Raw genomic sequence first — 18,233 nt, forward strand, 5'->3', positions numbered from 1 at the left:
CTTTTTTATATTAAAAGAAAGGCAGATCGATCATAGGATTCATGGGGTGATATTTATTAGGACTACATTAATTTAATCTTTTTTAGTATAGTACGGAGTATGCACATAGGCGCAATTTAGAATGTGGACCATGATGCACATAGAGCATGGTGCACCTTAAGAACATTAGTATGTAATTGAAAGAACATCTGGTTACGAGAAAAGAACATGAGTTTTTTTTTTTTTTTTTTGAGGTTTTAATAAATACTCCCTCCGTCCCGGAATACACGCACCGGTTCGAGTCGACACACTTGCCAATGCACAACTTTGACCACCAGTATCTTTAACTACATATTATAAAAACTTATGAAATATTAATATTTTGAAAATATATGTTAAGATGAAGCCAACAATATATTATGTGCTAACTTTTGTTTTTATATACTAGAAATAAAATAGGGTCAAAGTGAATTATGTGAATAGTGCAAAAAGTCAAACCGATGCGTGTATTCCGGGACGGAGGGAGCAGTAAAATAATATATTATTTTTATAACAAAAAAAGTGAAATATTATATCGCATGTACTTTTGCCGTAGTGTCATGTTCTTTTGCCGTAGTGTCATATTTTTTTGCTTATACACATACTCCCTCTGTATTTTTTTAAGGGATACACTTGCCTTTTCCGGCCGTATTTATTTAAGAGATACACTTGCCATTTTTAGTAACTTATCAACCCCACCATCTAATTAAATAATACATCTAATATACCCTATCACCCACCATCCTATTAAACAAATATTTTCATAAACCCACCCCACCCTCCACCCCCAAAATGACATGGTCCCCGCATATTTAATTATTAAAATATCTATCAAACTCCACTTGCTTTATTATTTTATTTCATTCAATTATTTTTCTTAATACCCGTACCCGGCCAAGTGTATCTCTTAAAAAAATACGAAGAGAGTATGTTCTTTTGATGCACCATACTCTATGTGCACCATAGTCCATACTCCATAGTCCACGAATTGTGCACATACGTACTACCTGTATTACAGTATTAGTACTCCTCATCTAACGGTTCTGCTTTCTTAAGAGTTCCACCTGTGCCAAGGGTCTAATTTTTCTTAGCTTGTTAAAAAAAAAAAAGTCTAACGCTCTGCAAATTTCCGTTGTATTCATCCTTCCTCCCTATGACGGTTCTCGCCGGAGATTGTAAGGTGATCGCCGGCGCTAGGGTAAGGTTTTCTTTCCAATTTGTGTTAATTGCTTAGTTCATTCATGCCTTAGTTATACGAAAGTATGCGAAAGTGGATAAACATCCCTCAATTTATACGAAAGTGGGTTTAATCTATGCAAAAATGGAGGGGTGGTTTGATACACAATTGTGTTTAAATTGTAGGAATTGGGTTTTAAACTTTTTGGTTTGATTTTTTTACATCATTTGAATGTTTGATTCTTTGATATTGTTGTGTCATTGTATGGCCAGTGGCCGATATTAAGAGATTTGTGTCAATGGTTAAATTAGTAAAGGCTGTGTGTCTGACTGTCTGGAGTTCTAGGTGTTTTGAGCTTGCACACCAAACGTTCGACAAAATGCCCAACTGAAATTTAGCTTCTTTATAGATAATAACTACTGTTTTGTAAAGTATGGTCATGTGGTTCGATCTATTCAGTTTATCTATAGTTTGCCGATCTTTCTCTTGACGACCCAGAACTTGAATCCGACTTCTGCTCAACTGCAACTACTAGGAACAATTAGATTTAAGTCTCTGTTTTTTTCTCAAATGAAACTACTACTAGCATTTGAAACTTAAGAGCATGTTTGGTAGTATGATATTTTAAAGGACTAGAAACGAATTCAGTTAAGCAATTCCATTACACACTGTTTGGTTTATGGGTTTGGGTAACACTATTCCTTCCATCTATTACCGCTCCAGCGGTAACAGATTGTTTCCTGCTCAATCAATCTTCAAATTTCTGAACATAATAGGTCTTCATCTCTCACTCTCCTCTTCAATCTGTCCCAGTCTCTCAGTCAAATGTTCTTCATTGTCTGATTCTAGTTCTTTGATTTTATGGATAATAACAGCGAACTAGCGAAGTAGTTACGAACCAACGAAGCCAAATATCTCAATAATAAAATTCATCTTCTGGAATTTCGGTATTAAGCTTCTTTGAATTTGAAATTTGGGGAAAAAAAATTGGAACTTGCCGAACTAGTTTATTTACTTCGCTCCACAGCTCTCAAAATCTTTATTTTGTGACATAATTTCCACTTTCTTGTCTTCCATTAATTTTTATTTTTTTCCTGACTCTTCGATTGTTTGTTCCAATATATGTTGATTTTTAACATACTTTTTAGGAAAAGGTACCAGGTTAACGGAAACAAAACATAAAATACGAAGTAAATAAAATTAAAACTAGTTTAAGTGCTTCCATTCCGGAGTTGAAAACCAAACAGTCAATAACACTATAACTGTAATTGTTGTTGTTACCTTTCCCCTCTCTTATTTGATTCCACTTCACTCCATTTCCAAAATTTATACCAAACACCCCCTAAGTATCTAATGTAATTATTGCATTGTCAGATTGATATTAATAGTAGATTGATAATGTTATGGTTATCATGTTGTGATTTTGAAAATGTGATTCTCAAATGAAAGCTAGCTTTTGGAGACTATTGATTATCTAATTAATTACTGCATTGCCTTACCATATTTCCTAATTAAATTCCTTTTAATTATGCATCTTTATTATTTAAAATCCATGTCTCTGTTTCCTATCATTTGAAAATTTCCCATTTCTCCGTATCCCCGTATCCGTTTCCGTTTCACGTGTCCGTGCAACCTAGTTGCGACTTAGATTGAAACCAATGATATAGAGGTAATCGCCAAAAAAAAAAAAATTAATAAATAAAATTGATGAATTATAACCCAGCAATTATGGAGTAGGTATTCTGAAATTATCTGAGCATTTTAAATCTGGAATTTGGTTTTTCTCTGAAACAATTTGGTTTGTGTAAATTGGATGATTTGAAGATGAGTAAAAGTGTTTCCTTTCTTCATTGTTTGCTCAACCTTTCTGTTTCAGGAGGAATTGTTACTGTCATTTGTACTTTGGCCTTTACATTATTTAACCATTACTTGTATTATTTTTATAAAAGAAATGGTTCTTGTTTATCAGTTGGAATTTCAAGATTAGGTTTGGTACTAAAATTCAGCTCTTTCACTCTATTTCTTGTGAATTTTGGTATTAAGTAGTGTCAGAACTCGTCAAAGCTAGAGATATTGAATGGTTTTGGTAATTATTATTATCTTACAGGAATAACCTTTAGATATTTCTGGACTCAAAGCCTCAAACTTATGCTCACAAAAGGAAGACATGTTTGGCGGTAGAAGTAGTTGGATCCGTCATTCAACACGTTTCTTTAATGTTCTGCATAAAACACCAAGATTTTGCAATTCCACCACTCAGAACAATAACAACTCTCAGCATACAAGAAGATTTAGCAGCAATGACAATATGAATGGCAGGGCTACTAATTTAAGAGATATGGAGGGTTACCGTGACTTGGACAACCTTAATTTCATGAAGGCTGCTAAGATCCTTTTCTCTGCCCCTGCTAAGAAGAAGACATTTGGGTAATCATTTCTCTCAGCCATTTTTACAAACTTCTTTTTGTATTCTTATTGTTTTTGTTGTTCTCATCATTCTTGTTTTAGTGTTTTACCCACCTTATATTGTGGTAACTTGATTAAGAGCAATGCATCAACATCCTAATCATATTAAACGCATTTAACATTTCCCAGTTTTGTGATAACATCAACTTGGATTTCCAAATTTTGTGGAGGCTAGATACAATGAAGCAATCTATAGTCAGTTGTCTGCTCTCGTCTGCTTGTGAGCTCATTTCAATTTTGGTGTTAGGAATCAGAAGTTCTATTTGTTGATGATATGGCTTACTCCCAAGATTTTAAGGGTAAAAGTAGACGATTTATTTTGATAAACTATTTTCGAGGAAAGGGATGGCCTTTGTGCTAGTTTATTTTCTTTGAAACAGGTAGGACTGGATTTATGGTCTTTATCTATTGTTGTTTCTGTTTTCGAACTGTTATGGTTAATCCTTCTGGTTCCTGTCCTTCTGGACAATGTAATCTGTACCATCTCATATTTCAATAACCAGGGGAAAAAAGGTTGAGAAAAGACAAATCTAAAGAAATGGAAGTTGGATTTTGATTTTTGTTTCTCATTCGAGCTTCTTACTCACCTCAATTTCCTTTTTTCCGTACGTCGGGCTGTGTGCATCTATATCTAGTATCTGCAAGGCATGATGTAATATTTTGTCAGAGACTTGGGGTTGGACAAGATTGTTGTTTTTCTGTGGTGCTACTTTTATGTGTGAGAAGACCAAGATTCTTCATACTTCCATTGATGTGCCAAGTAGATGCTCAAATAACAGATCGCCAGACTATGTTGGCTACTACTTTATGAACCTAAAGTTTAGCCGTTACACTTTAAAACTTAAAACTGTTTATTAGTTTAATGCTTTTGTGATGCACTCACAGTTAACTACCACTTAATTAAATTGGGGCCATTGAGCCGCTTCAAGAACTGGGAAAGTAGGTGTTTTTATTTGAATTATTTGTTTATTTGTTCTTTAAATTTCCAAGACATGTTAAGTTTTGACTTACACAACTTCAGTTGAGTTTGGACTTTTTGTCTCAGGTTAAAAGAAAAAAGTTTGTAAAAGATTTCTCACTATTTACTTTTCATGACCAGGCTTGATTTCCATCTGGTGCAGCTCCTTTTTGCCCTCATGCCATCGTTGGGTACTGCAGTATTCTACTTAATTGTTTACTATATCAAGTCATAATTTTCTACTGCAATCTAAACAAGAATGTCGTCTGTTTCAGCCGTTTATCTCGTGGCTCAATATGCCCGCTATGATATAAAAAAAATGGAGGCGGTAATGTACTGTTTCTTATACTTTCTTACATGTATTGCTTCTATTTGTGTTATTTGAGGATTCCCTTTGTTAATCTATTGCTCATTTCACGAGCTTATGGTTAATCGATTCAAACTTCAAACCTGGAATTCTAGAAACTAGATCTCCATAATGTAAATATGAGATTACATACATCTGAAAGACAGGCATTACAGAGCACACCCTTCTATGCTTAGTTGGCATTCCCCCACCCTTCTTTTCTTTTATTTCTATACTTTCTTGGTCAAGACTCATGATCTAAATGCCAAAGTGTAAAGAGTGTAGTTCCCTTGTAAAAGGATAATATCTGGTTTAGAATCCATGTAAATGGCTCAGTGGGAAAAGTGTGATGCATATTTTAGACGGATCTAGGCCAAACACTATAAATTAGAAATGACATTAGTAGGTAACATTCTAGCTCTTGAAGAGGTTCCTGTACGAACCACATGATTCATTTCGATTACCCCCTCTCATTTATAAATCTTTTAAGATAGAATTATATCTCCTGTAAATTAAAGGCCTTATGCCATTGTTTTTGTAAAACTTTCGAAATCATCTTAGCCTGTTTGGTAAGTGGAAACAAATGGTGTAATGGTATTGAATTTATAAGGAAAATCTTATGCCCATTTCCACTGCTATGTTTTATCTTCATATAAGTTTCGTTACTATCGATTATCACCCGGGGTGGTAATTTGAGATTTACGAAGAAAAATACAAGTTTGGAGATGGGGCTGTGATTCCATGCACATCAGGCTGAAACTTTCCTTGTATAATTACACTTCAATTAGTTTCATTAACATTATTTATTACTACCTGCCAAACGAGCAGTTATTGTACAAAGAATACCGTTTTAGATCAATAATTTAAACGAATGTCCTATATGCTTCCATATGGTGAGGAATGTGCTATCATCCACTTGAATGAACCATGAAGTGAGACTGAGAAGTACTGGTCTCTAAATTAGGATAGAATAAGATTGAATGATCTGGCACAAAAACTTGTACCACTCGTCATGGTGATAGTAATATCGCCTTAAATGTAGTTGAAGAAGTCTGTTTGCTCGATCTAGGATGAATAACTTCTACAGTTGTATTTGGGTCGTGCTTGAGAAATGATGTGTTCAGATTATGCCAGAGAACAGAACATCATCCTTGTAATCGTTCTGTTAAATTATGTCCAAGTGAGTTTTATTGTGGATTCATGTCAGGAGCTGGAGCTGAAAAAGAAAGCAGATGAAAAGCAGAAGGCAAAAGAGATGGAAGCAGCTGCTGTGTTGGAAAAAGAAGCAGAGTCTGCAAATCCAGAACTGTTGATGGTCAAAGAGAGGCTAGAAGCACTCGAGGAGACTTTGAAGGATATTGTGGTAGAAACAAAGAAGCGACCAATTGAGGAAAAGAGAAAAAATGCAGATCAACATCAACATCAACATCAAGAGAGAGCAGATCCTAATAGAAAATCAGGTGATAACCATATTCATATCCCTGTGAAAAACCAACCAACCCAGGAGGCAACATCAGGATAGCCACAGAAGCAAAGGGATAGTGAAAAGAGAGGGTCTCGAGAAGATGGAATAAAATGAGTTATATATTGAAAAAAGATTGTTTCTTGCTGTAAGTTTTCTATTCTTGAACACCCTCCCTTTTTATCGTGCTGAAGTTATGTAGAGGCCTTGAAGGCACAAAATATGGACCTACTTGTCTGAGAGTGGATAACGATTCACCAAAAGGACTCGAGTTCAAAGGAGGAACAAAGTCCTGCCACCACCATGCACCCCCAACTTAACATCCATGCGAAGCACTAGCCCTACCACAACTTCTGCAAAGACCTGACTGTTGCTCTTAAAAGACTAGGAGACTGAAATATCATTGAAGGTTTCTAAAACCTCGGTTGCTCTTGACATGTTCATCAATGGAAACAGTCTTCTCTGCTAGTCGATACAAATGCTTTGTACATCTGGACACCTCATTTCATCCAATTATTGTTAATCCGAGTATCATGAATCTAGCAGGCAGCATTATTTCGATAATGGAATGTATTATTTAGATCAGTAAATTCTGTAAGCCGGAGCTAGCTTCTTGTGATAATATGAAATCGTTCTTGAGTCCGTTTTGAAAATTTGAAACTTGCAGCAAATTTCATCTAATAAACGTCAATTTTTGCTGTTCTGCTGCGTGTCTTATTAGTTATTCGAAATACTTAATACTTTAATAATCTTCTTTCCTTAATAACATCACAGATATTTTGAGTGTAACCAGGGGATGCCTTACAGTCTACAGGGTTCAAGTATTGCAGCACCGCAGGCAATGCAACAATCACCATTCTCAAGTATAAACAGGTATTTGGCCTCCCTCCGTCCTTAAATAATACTCCTACTCTTTGTGTTACTACACTTGAAGAATTCTCGTTTCAGAACATTGAATCAAATTTTGTAAAAACGGAACTAATGGTCTTTATTCGGATTTCTTGGTGAAGTCTGTAAAAACGGTAATATGCGGGAGTACAAACTTGTTAAAACCTAGTAGCACCTACATGTGAGTTGTCCCACATTGAAGAAAGACTTAAGAAAATACCACATTACCAATCAGTTTTAGTATAGAATTTCCCGTAGTCATAAGTGGATCAAATTCTCCTTATGGATCGCCTATGTGAATTAAACAAATTCAAACAGAATTATTGAGGAGTGGAGAAGACCATGCTGATAAATGATAATTTACAGGCATGCTTTGAAATATGATTAATCGGGAAACAACACAAGCTGTAAGGAATATCTCACACAGTTTCCTGATTACTGGATATCCGGCAGCATTTCTTGAGGGTTGCACATGGAAATCACCAACTATTCCTTCATCCAAATATATGTGTATATATATATGGAGCAACTACATGTGTAACATAACATTTAATGCAAATATAGTAGTTTAGTTTTTATACTCCATAACAAACTATGTGCTTCGAAACCCATTCTAGATTTGGGATGCCGCTTAAAAGAAGGATTTCGGTGTGGATGTCATGTTTTGGAGGTGTTACATAAGTCTTGAAACTGAATCCGTCTTACATTCTAGATTTTGGATGTAATTTAAGAGAAGGATTTCGGTGTAGATGTCATGTTTTCTAGGTGGTTACCTAAGACTTGAAATTGAATCCGTCTTACATTCTAGACTCGGGATATCATTTAAGAGAGATATTTTGATAATCTAACTATATTTACAAATTTGGTACGCATTTTTCAAACAGTCCGTCTTACATTCTAGACTCGGGATATCATTTAAGAGAGATATTTTGATAATCTAACTATATTTACAAATTTGGTTCGCATTTTTCAAACAGTAAACCAAACCACACCACGGCAAGCACTGTTAGGTCTACAAGGGTGATATGATATGCTGAAGAAGTTTTTATTTTTCTTTAAAAAGGGAGGAATATATTGCTGAAGTTGTCATCAGCACGTACAAAACATATGATATCACCAGTTTAAGTTTAAAATGTTTAATTAATAAGGGTAGTTAGCTTATGACTTCATAATGTTCATTTCCCCACATTTTAGAAATTAAAAAAACAAAGTCAGATGCCTCCTTTCCATGATCTGGCCCTCAAATAATGTTATCATTTCCCAATATAATTAGCACAAGGGCAACCTCTTCCTCTTGTACTCTTCCTCGTCAACAGTCCGAATCTTATATCTCACAATATGTGTCTCTTTTGTATGTCAGTTATTCGGTTGATACTTATATTTCGCCTATTACTTTTTATTCATAATAAGTAAATTATATTAACACTAACCAATACAAGGAAATGATACACAAGGTTCTGTTCTATTTAACATATTTTGACTTGTTTCATACAAAATAAGTCGAATAGAGCTGAGCCAAGTGGTACACAAATTGTGGAGCAGCAGATTTTAATCCCCCAACTAAACTCTATTAATCAATTAATTAACACCATAATATAAATTAATTAAATTAGTCAGTCGTGTATAATTTGTAACCCAAAAGACAGAACAACCATACTCCTCTTCATGAAAAAGGTCAGCATCTCTCTAGATAAAGGAAGCAACCCAGAAAACTGACAAAAAAAACATATTCAAAGGAGAAAATTGTGGAGTTTAATTAATTATCTAATAATTTATTTAATTAATTATACTTTATATAGTATTCTATAAATATATATTAGCAAGACCAAACTTGTTTCAATTCTCAAACTAATTCATTTCTTCCCTCTTTTCCTTACAAACTAACAATATTTTCCTACACAAAAAGTTCATGACCAAGAAAACTTGTTTGTTCATCACCATATACTACTCTTTCGTACCGGCCTGAAACCCGAAAAAAAAAACATGATTTTCCCTCTTTTAATCGTCTTAATTAGCACGCGATTAGCTAATGCTCAATATCATAATAATGATCAACAACACACTCCTACATCTTCAAATTTTCAGCCAAGTCTGTTTGTTGTAATAGGAGTACTTTGCTTGATGTTTTCATTAACGTTGATCCTACTTGTTTACGCGAAATTCTTCCATAGACGACCATCTGCAATCCATAGTGTTGGTCTCAACAACGGGAACACCCAACAAGGAGGGGGCATGTTTGGGAACAACACAAGGTTCTCAGGGATTGATAAGGCAGTGGTGGATTCCCTTCCTTTTTTTAGGTTCGCGTCTTTGAAAGGGTCCAAACACGGCCTACAATGTGCTGTATGTTTAGCAGAGTTCGAAGATGTTGAAATCTTAAGACTGCTCCCTAAATGTAAACATGGGTTTCATATAGAGTGTGTAGACTTGTGGCTTGAGCATCACTCAACATGTCCTTTGTGTAGGCAAAAAGTTAGTGTTGAGGATCTTACTAATAATAACTCGAGCAGGAGCATGAGCATGAGCATGAGCATGAGATTCTTCATTGGAGGTCAAAAACCAGAGGATAATACAGGGGAAGAATCATCAAGTTTCGAGCTTTTCATTGAGCGAGAATCTGATGATCAGAGGTCTTCTTCATCAAGGTTTAGTATAGGAGGAAGTTTCAGGACAATTCTCAGTTCAAAGACTGAAGAAAAAGAAGAAATCCATATAAACCTTGAACAAAATGATCATCATCATCATAGTCAAGGAAAGATTCTGCATAGGCTTAATCATCAGATTGTTGTTTCAGATATCGTGTTCAAGAATCGTTGGAGCGATGTTAGCTCTTCGGATTTGATGTTCTTGAACTCTGAAATGCTCGGTGTAATGTCAAGTGACAGTTTCCCTAAAGAGGGTGGTGATGATAATCCACATAAAGTTGATCAAAGTAGCTTGATCAACACGAGTCCTCCACGGCGAAGTAGCTTGATCTCAGCTGATAAGAGGGCAATGTCAGAGATTACAACATGTACAAGGTTTAAGGATTTCATGAGTATGAAGAATAAGCTTAGACAATGTTTAGCAAATTCTGAGATTAATAATAATAATAATAAGAGTGATAATGATAATGATGGTGATTATGTTAGGGAGGATTTAATTAATAGGAGAAAAAAATGGTTCCCAATTGCTAAAAGAACAGTTCAATGGTTTGCCAACAGAGAAAAAAACAGGTCTCAGCAACAGCAACAGCAACAGCAACAGGGTACAAGTCAAACATTGGATGTATAGTTTTTTTTCTTTTTTTTTTTTATCTTAAGTTAGATTTAGCATTTTGTAACTTTTATAATCTTTTGATTAGTTAGAGATTGTTTTTTAAACCCGTGTAGAGGTTGATAAAATTACTCTCGTTACATACTTGTAAAATATGACAACTTTTTTCGGATATCTTCATGTATTCTGCGAAGTATGTGACCATTATTCGAACAATTGATGGAGTAATGCTTAAATATAAGTCAAATAATGGATGTATATACTCTGTATATATATTTCTTTTTAGACATTTTATGTACATATTACACGAAAATCAAGTGATAGTTTTGTAGGAATGATTTGAATTTTCAATTGGATATTTCCTTAATCTTAAGTTAGATTTAGCATTTTAAAACTCTTAAGGTCGTATTTGGTAATTAGCCATTAGCAAGTTTCACTAGTTGGTTAAATGAGCTGTTTTGGTAAATTTGTTATTAGTAGTTGTTAGCAGTCTAATATGTAAAATGACCATTAAGAAAAATGACATAGAGTGAGTAGGTTAGCAAGGATTGTAATCTTAGACAATATTATGACAAAGTTGTCATTTTGCACCAATTTCTTCAAGCCAATGCAAAAAACCTAATTCGCATATGTATCGAGCTTTTTCAAATTTAGTTTTTTCGTCCCAAACTCTCTTCCAATCCTTTTCTAAACAAAGACTCCCATTAACTTTTTGGAATGGTCAAACATCTAATTTACCTCAACTTATTTTTTCCGAACCTCTCATAATCAAACACCCCCAAATCTTTCGACCAGTTAGAGATTTCTTTTTAATCTAGAGGGTGAGATGCTACATACCTGTACAATATAACAACTTTTTTTTCCGGATATCTCATTAAGAAAAAACTGATATATTTATTAAGTAATCACAAATTCTTACTCCCTCCGTATTTAAATAAGAGTCACATATGGCCGGACAAATGGGGTTGGGGTAAATATTATTACCCAAATTCTTATATGAGACTGTCCTCACCATCAACTGATGGTGAGACCAGTTCACACTTGCAAATTTAGGTATGTTACTTTTATAGTTTAGACATGTTACTTTTTTTTATAATTTTAGAGGAGATACTTTTTTTAGGTTAGGTATGTTACTTCTATAGTTTATACACTAGTATAGTACCCGTGCGATGCACGATTTATGATATGAATATTACATTTGCATATCTAAACTTTTACTAAACTATAGATGTAGATAATTATCATCAAAATAGAGCTTATAGATAATCTTATTATTGAAACTAATGATGGATAGATCTGTTACTGCCTCATTCTTGTCTTATTTATTTAATAAATTCAAAATAAAATAAAGTATGAGTACATAGATAAATTTACGTTCTTCCCCCTTTCATAACTCATGTCAAACATAAATTTATTCTCATCCGTTCTTTACTTCGATAGTCATACTCACTTATACTCCCCTGTCATCTATATCATTACCCGATCATTTAACACTCACCCCACCATATATCTTTTTAATCTAGAGATAACTTCGAAGCGGGGTGGGTTGGTCCCTCAACATCTGTGCCTGCCTAAAATTCTCATCCACATGCTCGTCACTACGATAGGTATGATACTCATCCCCGTCCTAAGCACCGTCTCGCGGACGGAAAATAAAATTAACCCTGCTTCATCACCCGTATGTGTATCCACGCCCGCCTCAAGCCAAACTCTAGACAACTGAATTCGACATTACTTTTTGACAAGAGAGTTTTGACTTTTAAAACTTTAAGAGTATTTGACAATTTGTTTGTCTGATTACATTATACTTTGGACACATATAAAGTATAAATATTTTCCTAATTAAAACTAATGATGGATAAATTTGTTATTGCCTCATTCGGTGTTTTATTTATTAAAATAGAAAATAAATAAAGGTACATAGACAAAGTTATTTTCATTCTCACTCATCGCATTTGTTAAACCTATCCCTAGAAAGCTGAAGCCGACATTATTTTCTAGTAAGAGATATTTTAATTTTAAAACTCTATTCTAGAGTATTTGACAATTTGGTTGTCTTATTAGATTATACTTTGGACACATATAGCTAAAGATATTCTCCTAATTAAAACTAATGATGGATAAATTTGTTATTGCCCCATTTGGTGTCTTGTTTATCAAAAATAGAAAAAAAAATAAGGGTACATAGACAAAATTATTTTCATCCTCATTCATCACATGTTTCAAACCTTGTCCTAGACGGCTGGACCTGACATTATTTTTTGGTAAGAGAGTTTTTAATTTTAAAACTCTCTTCATAATTTGATAATCTCTTATTACACTATACTTTGGACACATGTACCTTATGGATATCCCCCCAATTAAAATTAATGATAGATAAATTTTCATCTATTCAACACATGTGTCAATTATAGTGTTATTCTCATCCACCTTTCACTTCGGTAGTCACACCTACTTAATCATTTTATATTTACACCATTACACGATCACTTAACACCTACTCTATTATTTTCTTTATTCATCTAGTCATGACTTTGAGGCTGGTCGGTGCCTCCGCACTCGAACTCGTCTAAAATTCTCATCCATATCCCCGCCACTCACAATGGGAAAAATACTCACCCTTACCACTCTCCTCATTAAAGAGGAAAAAATAAAACTCATACTCGATCTATATATCACCGACCTGTGTATCCACACTCGCCTCACACCCACCCCTGGACTAACATATTTCTTTTTGTTTTGGTAAGAGAGTTTTGAATTTTACAATTCTACTATAGAGTCTTCTACAATGCAAATGTCTTATTGTAATAATTGAGTAAATAAACAAAACATTATATTATATACTCTCTCCGTCCAAATTTAATCGTTGCAATAGTCTTTTCACGGAGTTTTATGCGATAAGTTATTGTAATCTTATATATTATAATTTAATAGAAAAATAGGCATGTTGAGAGAGAATGGATTTCCCTTTATATAATCAAGTATAAGAGCGACAAATCAGAGAGCGATATAGCTCCACATCAATTTTGTTATCCAAAATTGCGCGCAAAGATTTTTCATTAGATCTATTACAATGTAAAATAAAGGCAAACATATTACCATCAAATAATCAAATACAAATAAACTAATAATATAAAATAAAACTAAAAAACTATTTTAATTTAAAAGATTAAGGAACTACTAACTAAAAGGATACGTAGAAATTTATATTTCGAGAAAGAAAAAATGCAAAGTTATTAAACAATTTTTTTTTTCAATAAGCATATTTTACACAACATTGATAAATGCTACTTAAAATATTGAAGCAAAGGTAAATATTCGTTATGCATATCCACAATTAATATAAGACACATATTTAAAAAAAAAATTGACAATACATGCAATTTGTCATTAGTAAATTTAAATTCAATATTTTAATACATGCTAGGAGATGTTAAAATATTTTAAATAAAACGATGTTTTGGACAACCTAGTTAAAATATTTTTATTTTTATTTTAAACAGATTATTGTTATATTGGAAATATTGTGATATTGAAGTAGATTCTTAGTCTGTATTTTTAGTTAATAATCTTGATGTATACTTAGTATATTTCAAGAATTAGCCATTATCGATCAGCTTTGGCATTTTTAATATTAGAACTCTGAAATAATGCATTTGCCATTAATTAGTCATTATCGATCAGCTGTTAGCATTTTTTCCAAAACAATCTCATACTCTATTCCAATACCATTTATTATTAGTATATTATGAGTAAGAATTCATAGAATATGTTATTAGTATATCCGAACTCAAAACATAAAGATTAAGGTTGGTGAATCATTGGCGTTGTTGAAGATCATAATTTTGGATAAATCATAATATATAATTAGAGTTGGGTGCAGATGTCCAATATCGATACGGCTAGTAATACTTTAACAAATTATTCTCTCTTATTTGGATAATGAATTATACTGGTATGTTATTATTTTCATTATTAAACTTTTGAATAAGAATTTTGAATAATACTACGTATAAGATCGTTCTATACTGAGGTGTAAAAAAATAAAAATAAAATATTAGCAATCTTCGCATATGAAATTTATTGGGATAAGATTAAATACTTAGGCAATAGGGATACATATCATTTTGCAGTTAGTGTTCTAACAAAAAGTATGTACTTCATATAATTTAATATATAAGCTAAAAAATTCTTTGTGGATCATATTTTTGCGATGATATTATATTATTTTCTATTTAAAATATACTAACTTAGTATATACTAACTTACTAAATTATATAACTTGTAAAATATTTCGTCTCATTTTTCCGATGAGATTTTTTTCCTTAGTATATACTAACTTACTAAGTTTTATAACTTAGTTTAATTTTCTAACTTACGTAGTATATACTAAATTGTATATAGATATACTAATTTCCTAAATTATATAATTCTTTATGTAAAATTTTCTATATAAGCTAGTACAAATATTGATGAATCTTTAGTTCTTTATGGATTTTTCTAAATTAGTAATTGTTACTATAAAATTCATTAAGTTAAATATGAAAAAATATTATTTACTCAATTAGTTTTATATTAAAAGAGAGACGAATCAATGAGTGACATTTGTCATCACCACATTGATTTCCTCTATTTTAGTATATTATATAGATAGATGTTACTTTTTTTATACGTAGTAGTTTTAGGGGAGATACCTTTTTAGTTTAGGTATGTTACATCTATAGTTTAGACATGTTACTTTTTTTTTATATATAATTTTAGAGGAAGTACTTTTTTTAGTTTAGGTATGTTACTTCTATAGTTTATACATGTTACTTTTTTTATACGGAGTAGTTTTAGGGGAGATACCTTCTTAGTTTAGGTATGTTACTTTATAATTTAGACATGATACTTTTTTTTAAAAATAATTTTAGAGGAGGTATTTTTTTTAGTTTAGGTACGTTACTTCTATAGTTTATACATGTTACTTTTTTTTTATACGGAGTAGTTTTAGGGGAGGTACCTTTTTAGTTTAGTTATGTTACTTCTATAGTTTAGACATGTTACTTTTTTTATACGGATTAGTTTTAGGGGAGGTACCTTTTTAGTTTATATATTACTTCTATAGTTTAGACATGTTACTTTTTTTATATAATTTTAGATGAGGTACTTTTTTAGTTTAGGTATGTTACTTCTATATTTTAGACATGTTACTCCCTCCGTCCCGGAATACTCGATCCGGTTTGACCGGCACAGAGTTTAAGGGACTTGAATTGACTTATTTAATTTAATAGGTAGTAGTTGATAGTGGTGTATTATTTTAATGTAGTTAGTGGGAGGTGGGTTAAGAGGTGGGGTTGGGGGAGAGTAGGGGTTGAATTTTTAATTATTTTTTGTATGGAGTAGAGGGTAGGTGGGTTAATAGGGGTGGAGTAAGAAATAATATAATATTGTTAGAATATTTTGAAGGAAATAATGCCCTTGGTCCAAGTATGCATTCAATGTTAAGTCTAATAAATGCGGTTCAGTATTAATTAACAAGTTAATAATTCAGTGAGATCAAGTGAGCTGAATGCCAAGCTAGAGGCCGCTTCAGTTCAAGTGGAATTAATGATATTAATCCACAACTTACTCTTGACTGAACCCGTAGGGTCACACAAATAGTACGTAAACGGATCAAGTATTTAATGGCATTAAATACTCCATCTATGGATATTCGGAATCGACGGATCTTGGTTTCAGTGGGAGCTGAGATCGTCACAGGCAAGAAATGAATACTCCGGAAACGATGATATTGCCGGAAACGGAAATATGGATCGTATCGGAAATATAAATATTATCCAAGTCGTAGATGTTGCCGGAAACGGAAACATAGTACGTATCGGAAAATATTATCGGAAATGGAAATATTGCCGGAATCGGAAATATTGCCGTAAACGGAAATATTGTCAGAATCGGAAATATTATCGGAATCGGAAAATAATTCCGGAAACGGAAATATTAAATATTTGTTCGAAACGGAAATTGATTCCGGAATCGGAAATATTAAATATTGTTCGTATCGGAAATGAATTCCGGAACCGGGAATTTAATCGGAAGCGTATCGTACGAATAAACATCGGACGAGCTTGCTAGACGCAAGGCCTAGCACAAAGCTAGGCCCAACGCCTAGCAAAGCCCGCGCGCGACCAAAGCAAGCAAAGCCCAAACGCGAGAGCAAGGCCAGCAGGCGCGTGCCCCTCGTGGGCTGCGAGCACTTGCTGGGCCTGGGCTCAGCGCGCGCGCGCACGGCACCCCTCGTGGGCTGCTGCGCCTGCGTGTGTGTTTGTGCTTGCGTACGAAACCTTGATCGGTTAGGATTCGTATAAGATTGATTTCCTAAGTCTACTAGATAAATTAAGTGATTGAATTTTAGATTAATTCAGATTCACTAAATCGTTTCCTAGTAGGATTCTAATATCCGATACCCATGCCCTATAAATAGGTGATCAATGCTCACAATTTATATCGAGTAATTCAAGTATTCAAAGTGATTTTTGAGAGCAAAAATTCAGTCATACAATTGCCTATATGTGCCGAAAATTCTAAGTACCTTAAGGGAGATCCTAGTTGGTCAAGCTTAAGGCGGATCCGGACGTGCTGTGGACTATCTACGGAGGGACGACATTTGGAGTCCTAAAGACTTGTTCTTGTTCGGTTCGGGCGCAGCTAGGGAAGGCACGCAACAAAGAGTATGCATCTAAACTATGCTAAATGATTATGTGTAAATAATATGCTTTCCTGGCTTTATGGTTTTTCCGCATGATTTATGAATTGTCATATGTATCATAACCTAACAGTGGTATCACGAGCCTCTTATTATTTTCATAATCTAAATTGCATGAACATGGTTAAATATTACAAATTTGCAAGAATTAAAAGGGGTGATTAATTTTCGTAATTGTTAATTAATTGCGTTTATTTAATTATACGTATGCAGTTTTTCGGCAGATTCTTTGTTACTCATCCAAATCGAGTGATTTTTGTGTCAATTCCGTATGTAAAAGGCATTCTAAAATTTTGACAAAAAAAGTATTTTACGGCCGAACCCAGAATTCTCAAATTCGAAGCCTAACTATGACTTTTCGGAGGTTTTAGTTTTTCGAATGCAAAATTTCGTAAATTTAAGATGTTAAATTAAATATTTGCGATTCTTGTTGATAAATCTTGAATTTTTGATTGACCTACTGTATATGTTTAACAAGTTTGAATGCCTAGCCTTGTTAATTATGCAATCTAATTTGTAATTATGATTAATTTGTTGAAAATTGGAATAATTTAGAATTAATTTGATTTTCATAATTAATTATAATTTAATTAGACACCTATGATTAAAAACCACCATAAAAATTGTAAATTTATGTTAAATTTTAAATTTTTATGACCTAGACTTGAATCCATGTTAATCGGAAATCAATTAAATAATAAAATTTTCGATTTTTCGCCCTAAAATTATGAAATTAATATTATTTATTAATTTGTCATTAATTTTGAATATAAATTTTAAATTTTTATGCGATTCGCTCATATAACTTGCACGCACAAAGCAATGGACGCTACGTGTTACCCTTAAGGGGTGTTGTATAGTGCGGGCATGTGACGACGAGCAAGGGAGCTCGTCGCCCATGCGGTACGAATGCAATGA

At 33.3% G+C, this 18,233-nt stretch overlaps 2 protein-coding genes across 3 annotated transcripts; both read left to right on the plus strand.

Moving 5' to 3' along the window:
• Positions 1–1,061: 1,061 nt before the first annotated feature.
• On the plus strand, positions 1,062–7,080 carry LOC110798735 (uncharacterized). The gene is made up of 5 exons (XM_022003923.2): positions 1,062–1,216; positions 3,303–3,622; positions 4,761–4,810; positions 4,895–4,947; positions 6,173–7,080. Exons 2-5 carry the CDS (start codon positions 3,363–3,365, stop codon positions 6,485–6,487), a joined length of 678 nt encoding a protein of 225 aa, XP_021859615.2. The 5' UTR covers positions 1,062–1,216; positions 3,303–3,362; the 3' UTR covers positions 6,488–7,080.
• An 87-nt stretch (positions 7,081–7,167) lies between these two features.
• On the plus strand, positions 7,168–10,882 carry LOC110798739 (putative RING-H2 finger protein ATL12). 2 transcript variants are annotated; one of them, XM_056836984.1, is made up of 2 exons: positions 7,168–7,300; positions 9,487–10,882. In XM_056836984.1, exons 1-2 carry the CDS (start codon positions 7,224–7,226, stop codon positions 10,586–10,588), a joined length of 1,179 nt encoding a protein of 392 aa, XP_056692962.1. In that variant the 5' UTR covers positions 7,168–7,223; the 3' UTR covers positions 10,589–10,882. The 2 variants fall into 2 exon arrangements, with proteins under 2 accessions (XP_056692962.1, XP_021859620.2); XM_022003928.2 differs by lacking the exon at positions 7,168–7,300 and having other exon boundaries at positions 8,782–10,875.
• Positions 10,883–18,233: the final 7,351 nt, after the last annotated feature.

Source organism: Spinacia oleracea, chromosome 2 (genome assembly GCF_020520425.1).
Source record: "Spinacia oleracea cultivar Varoflay chromosome 2, BTI_SOV_V1, whole genome shotgun sequence".
NCBI lineage: Eukaryota > Viridiplantae > Streptophyta > Magnoliopsida > Caryophyllales > Amaranthaceae > Spinacia > Spinacia oleracea.

Bases quoted from the DNA above. Each gene is read 5' to 3' on its own strand.
- LOC110798739 (XM_022003928.2), top strand. From the start codon at position 9,299: ATGATTTTCCCTCTTTTAATCGTCTTAATTAGCACGCGATTAGCTAAT.
- LOC110798735 (XM_022003923.2), top strand. From the start codon at position 3,363: ATGTTTGGCGGTAGAAGTAGTTGGATCCGTCATTCAACACGTTTCTTT. The intron at 4,811-4,894 runs GTACTGCAGTAT...CGTCTGTTTCAG, and splicing joins TGCCCTCATGCCATCGTTGG to CCGTTTATCTCGTGGCTCAA. The intron at 4,948-6,172 runs GTAATGTACTGT...GATTCATGTCAG, and splicing joins ATATAAAAAAAATGGAGGCG to GAGCTGGAGCTGAAAAAGAA.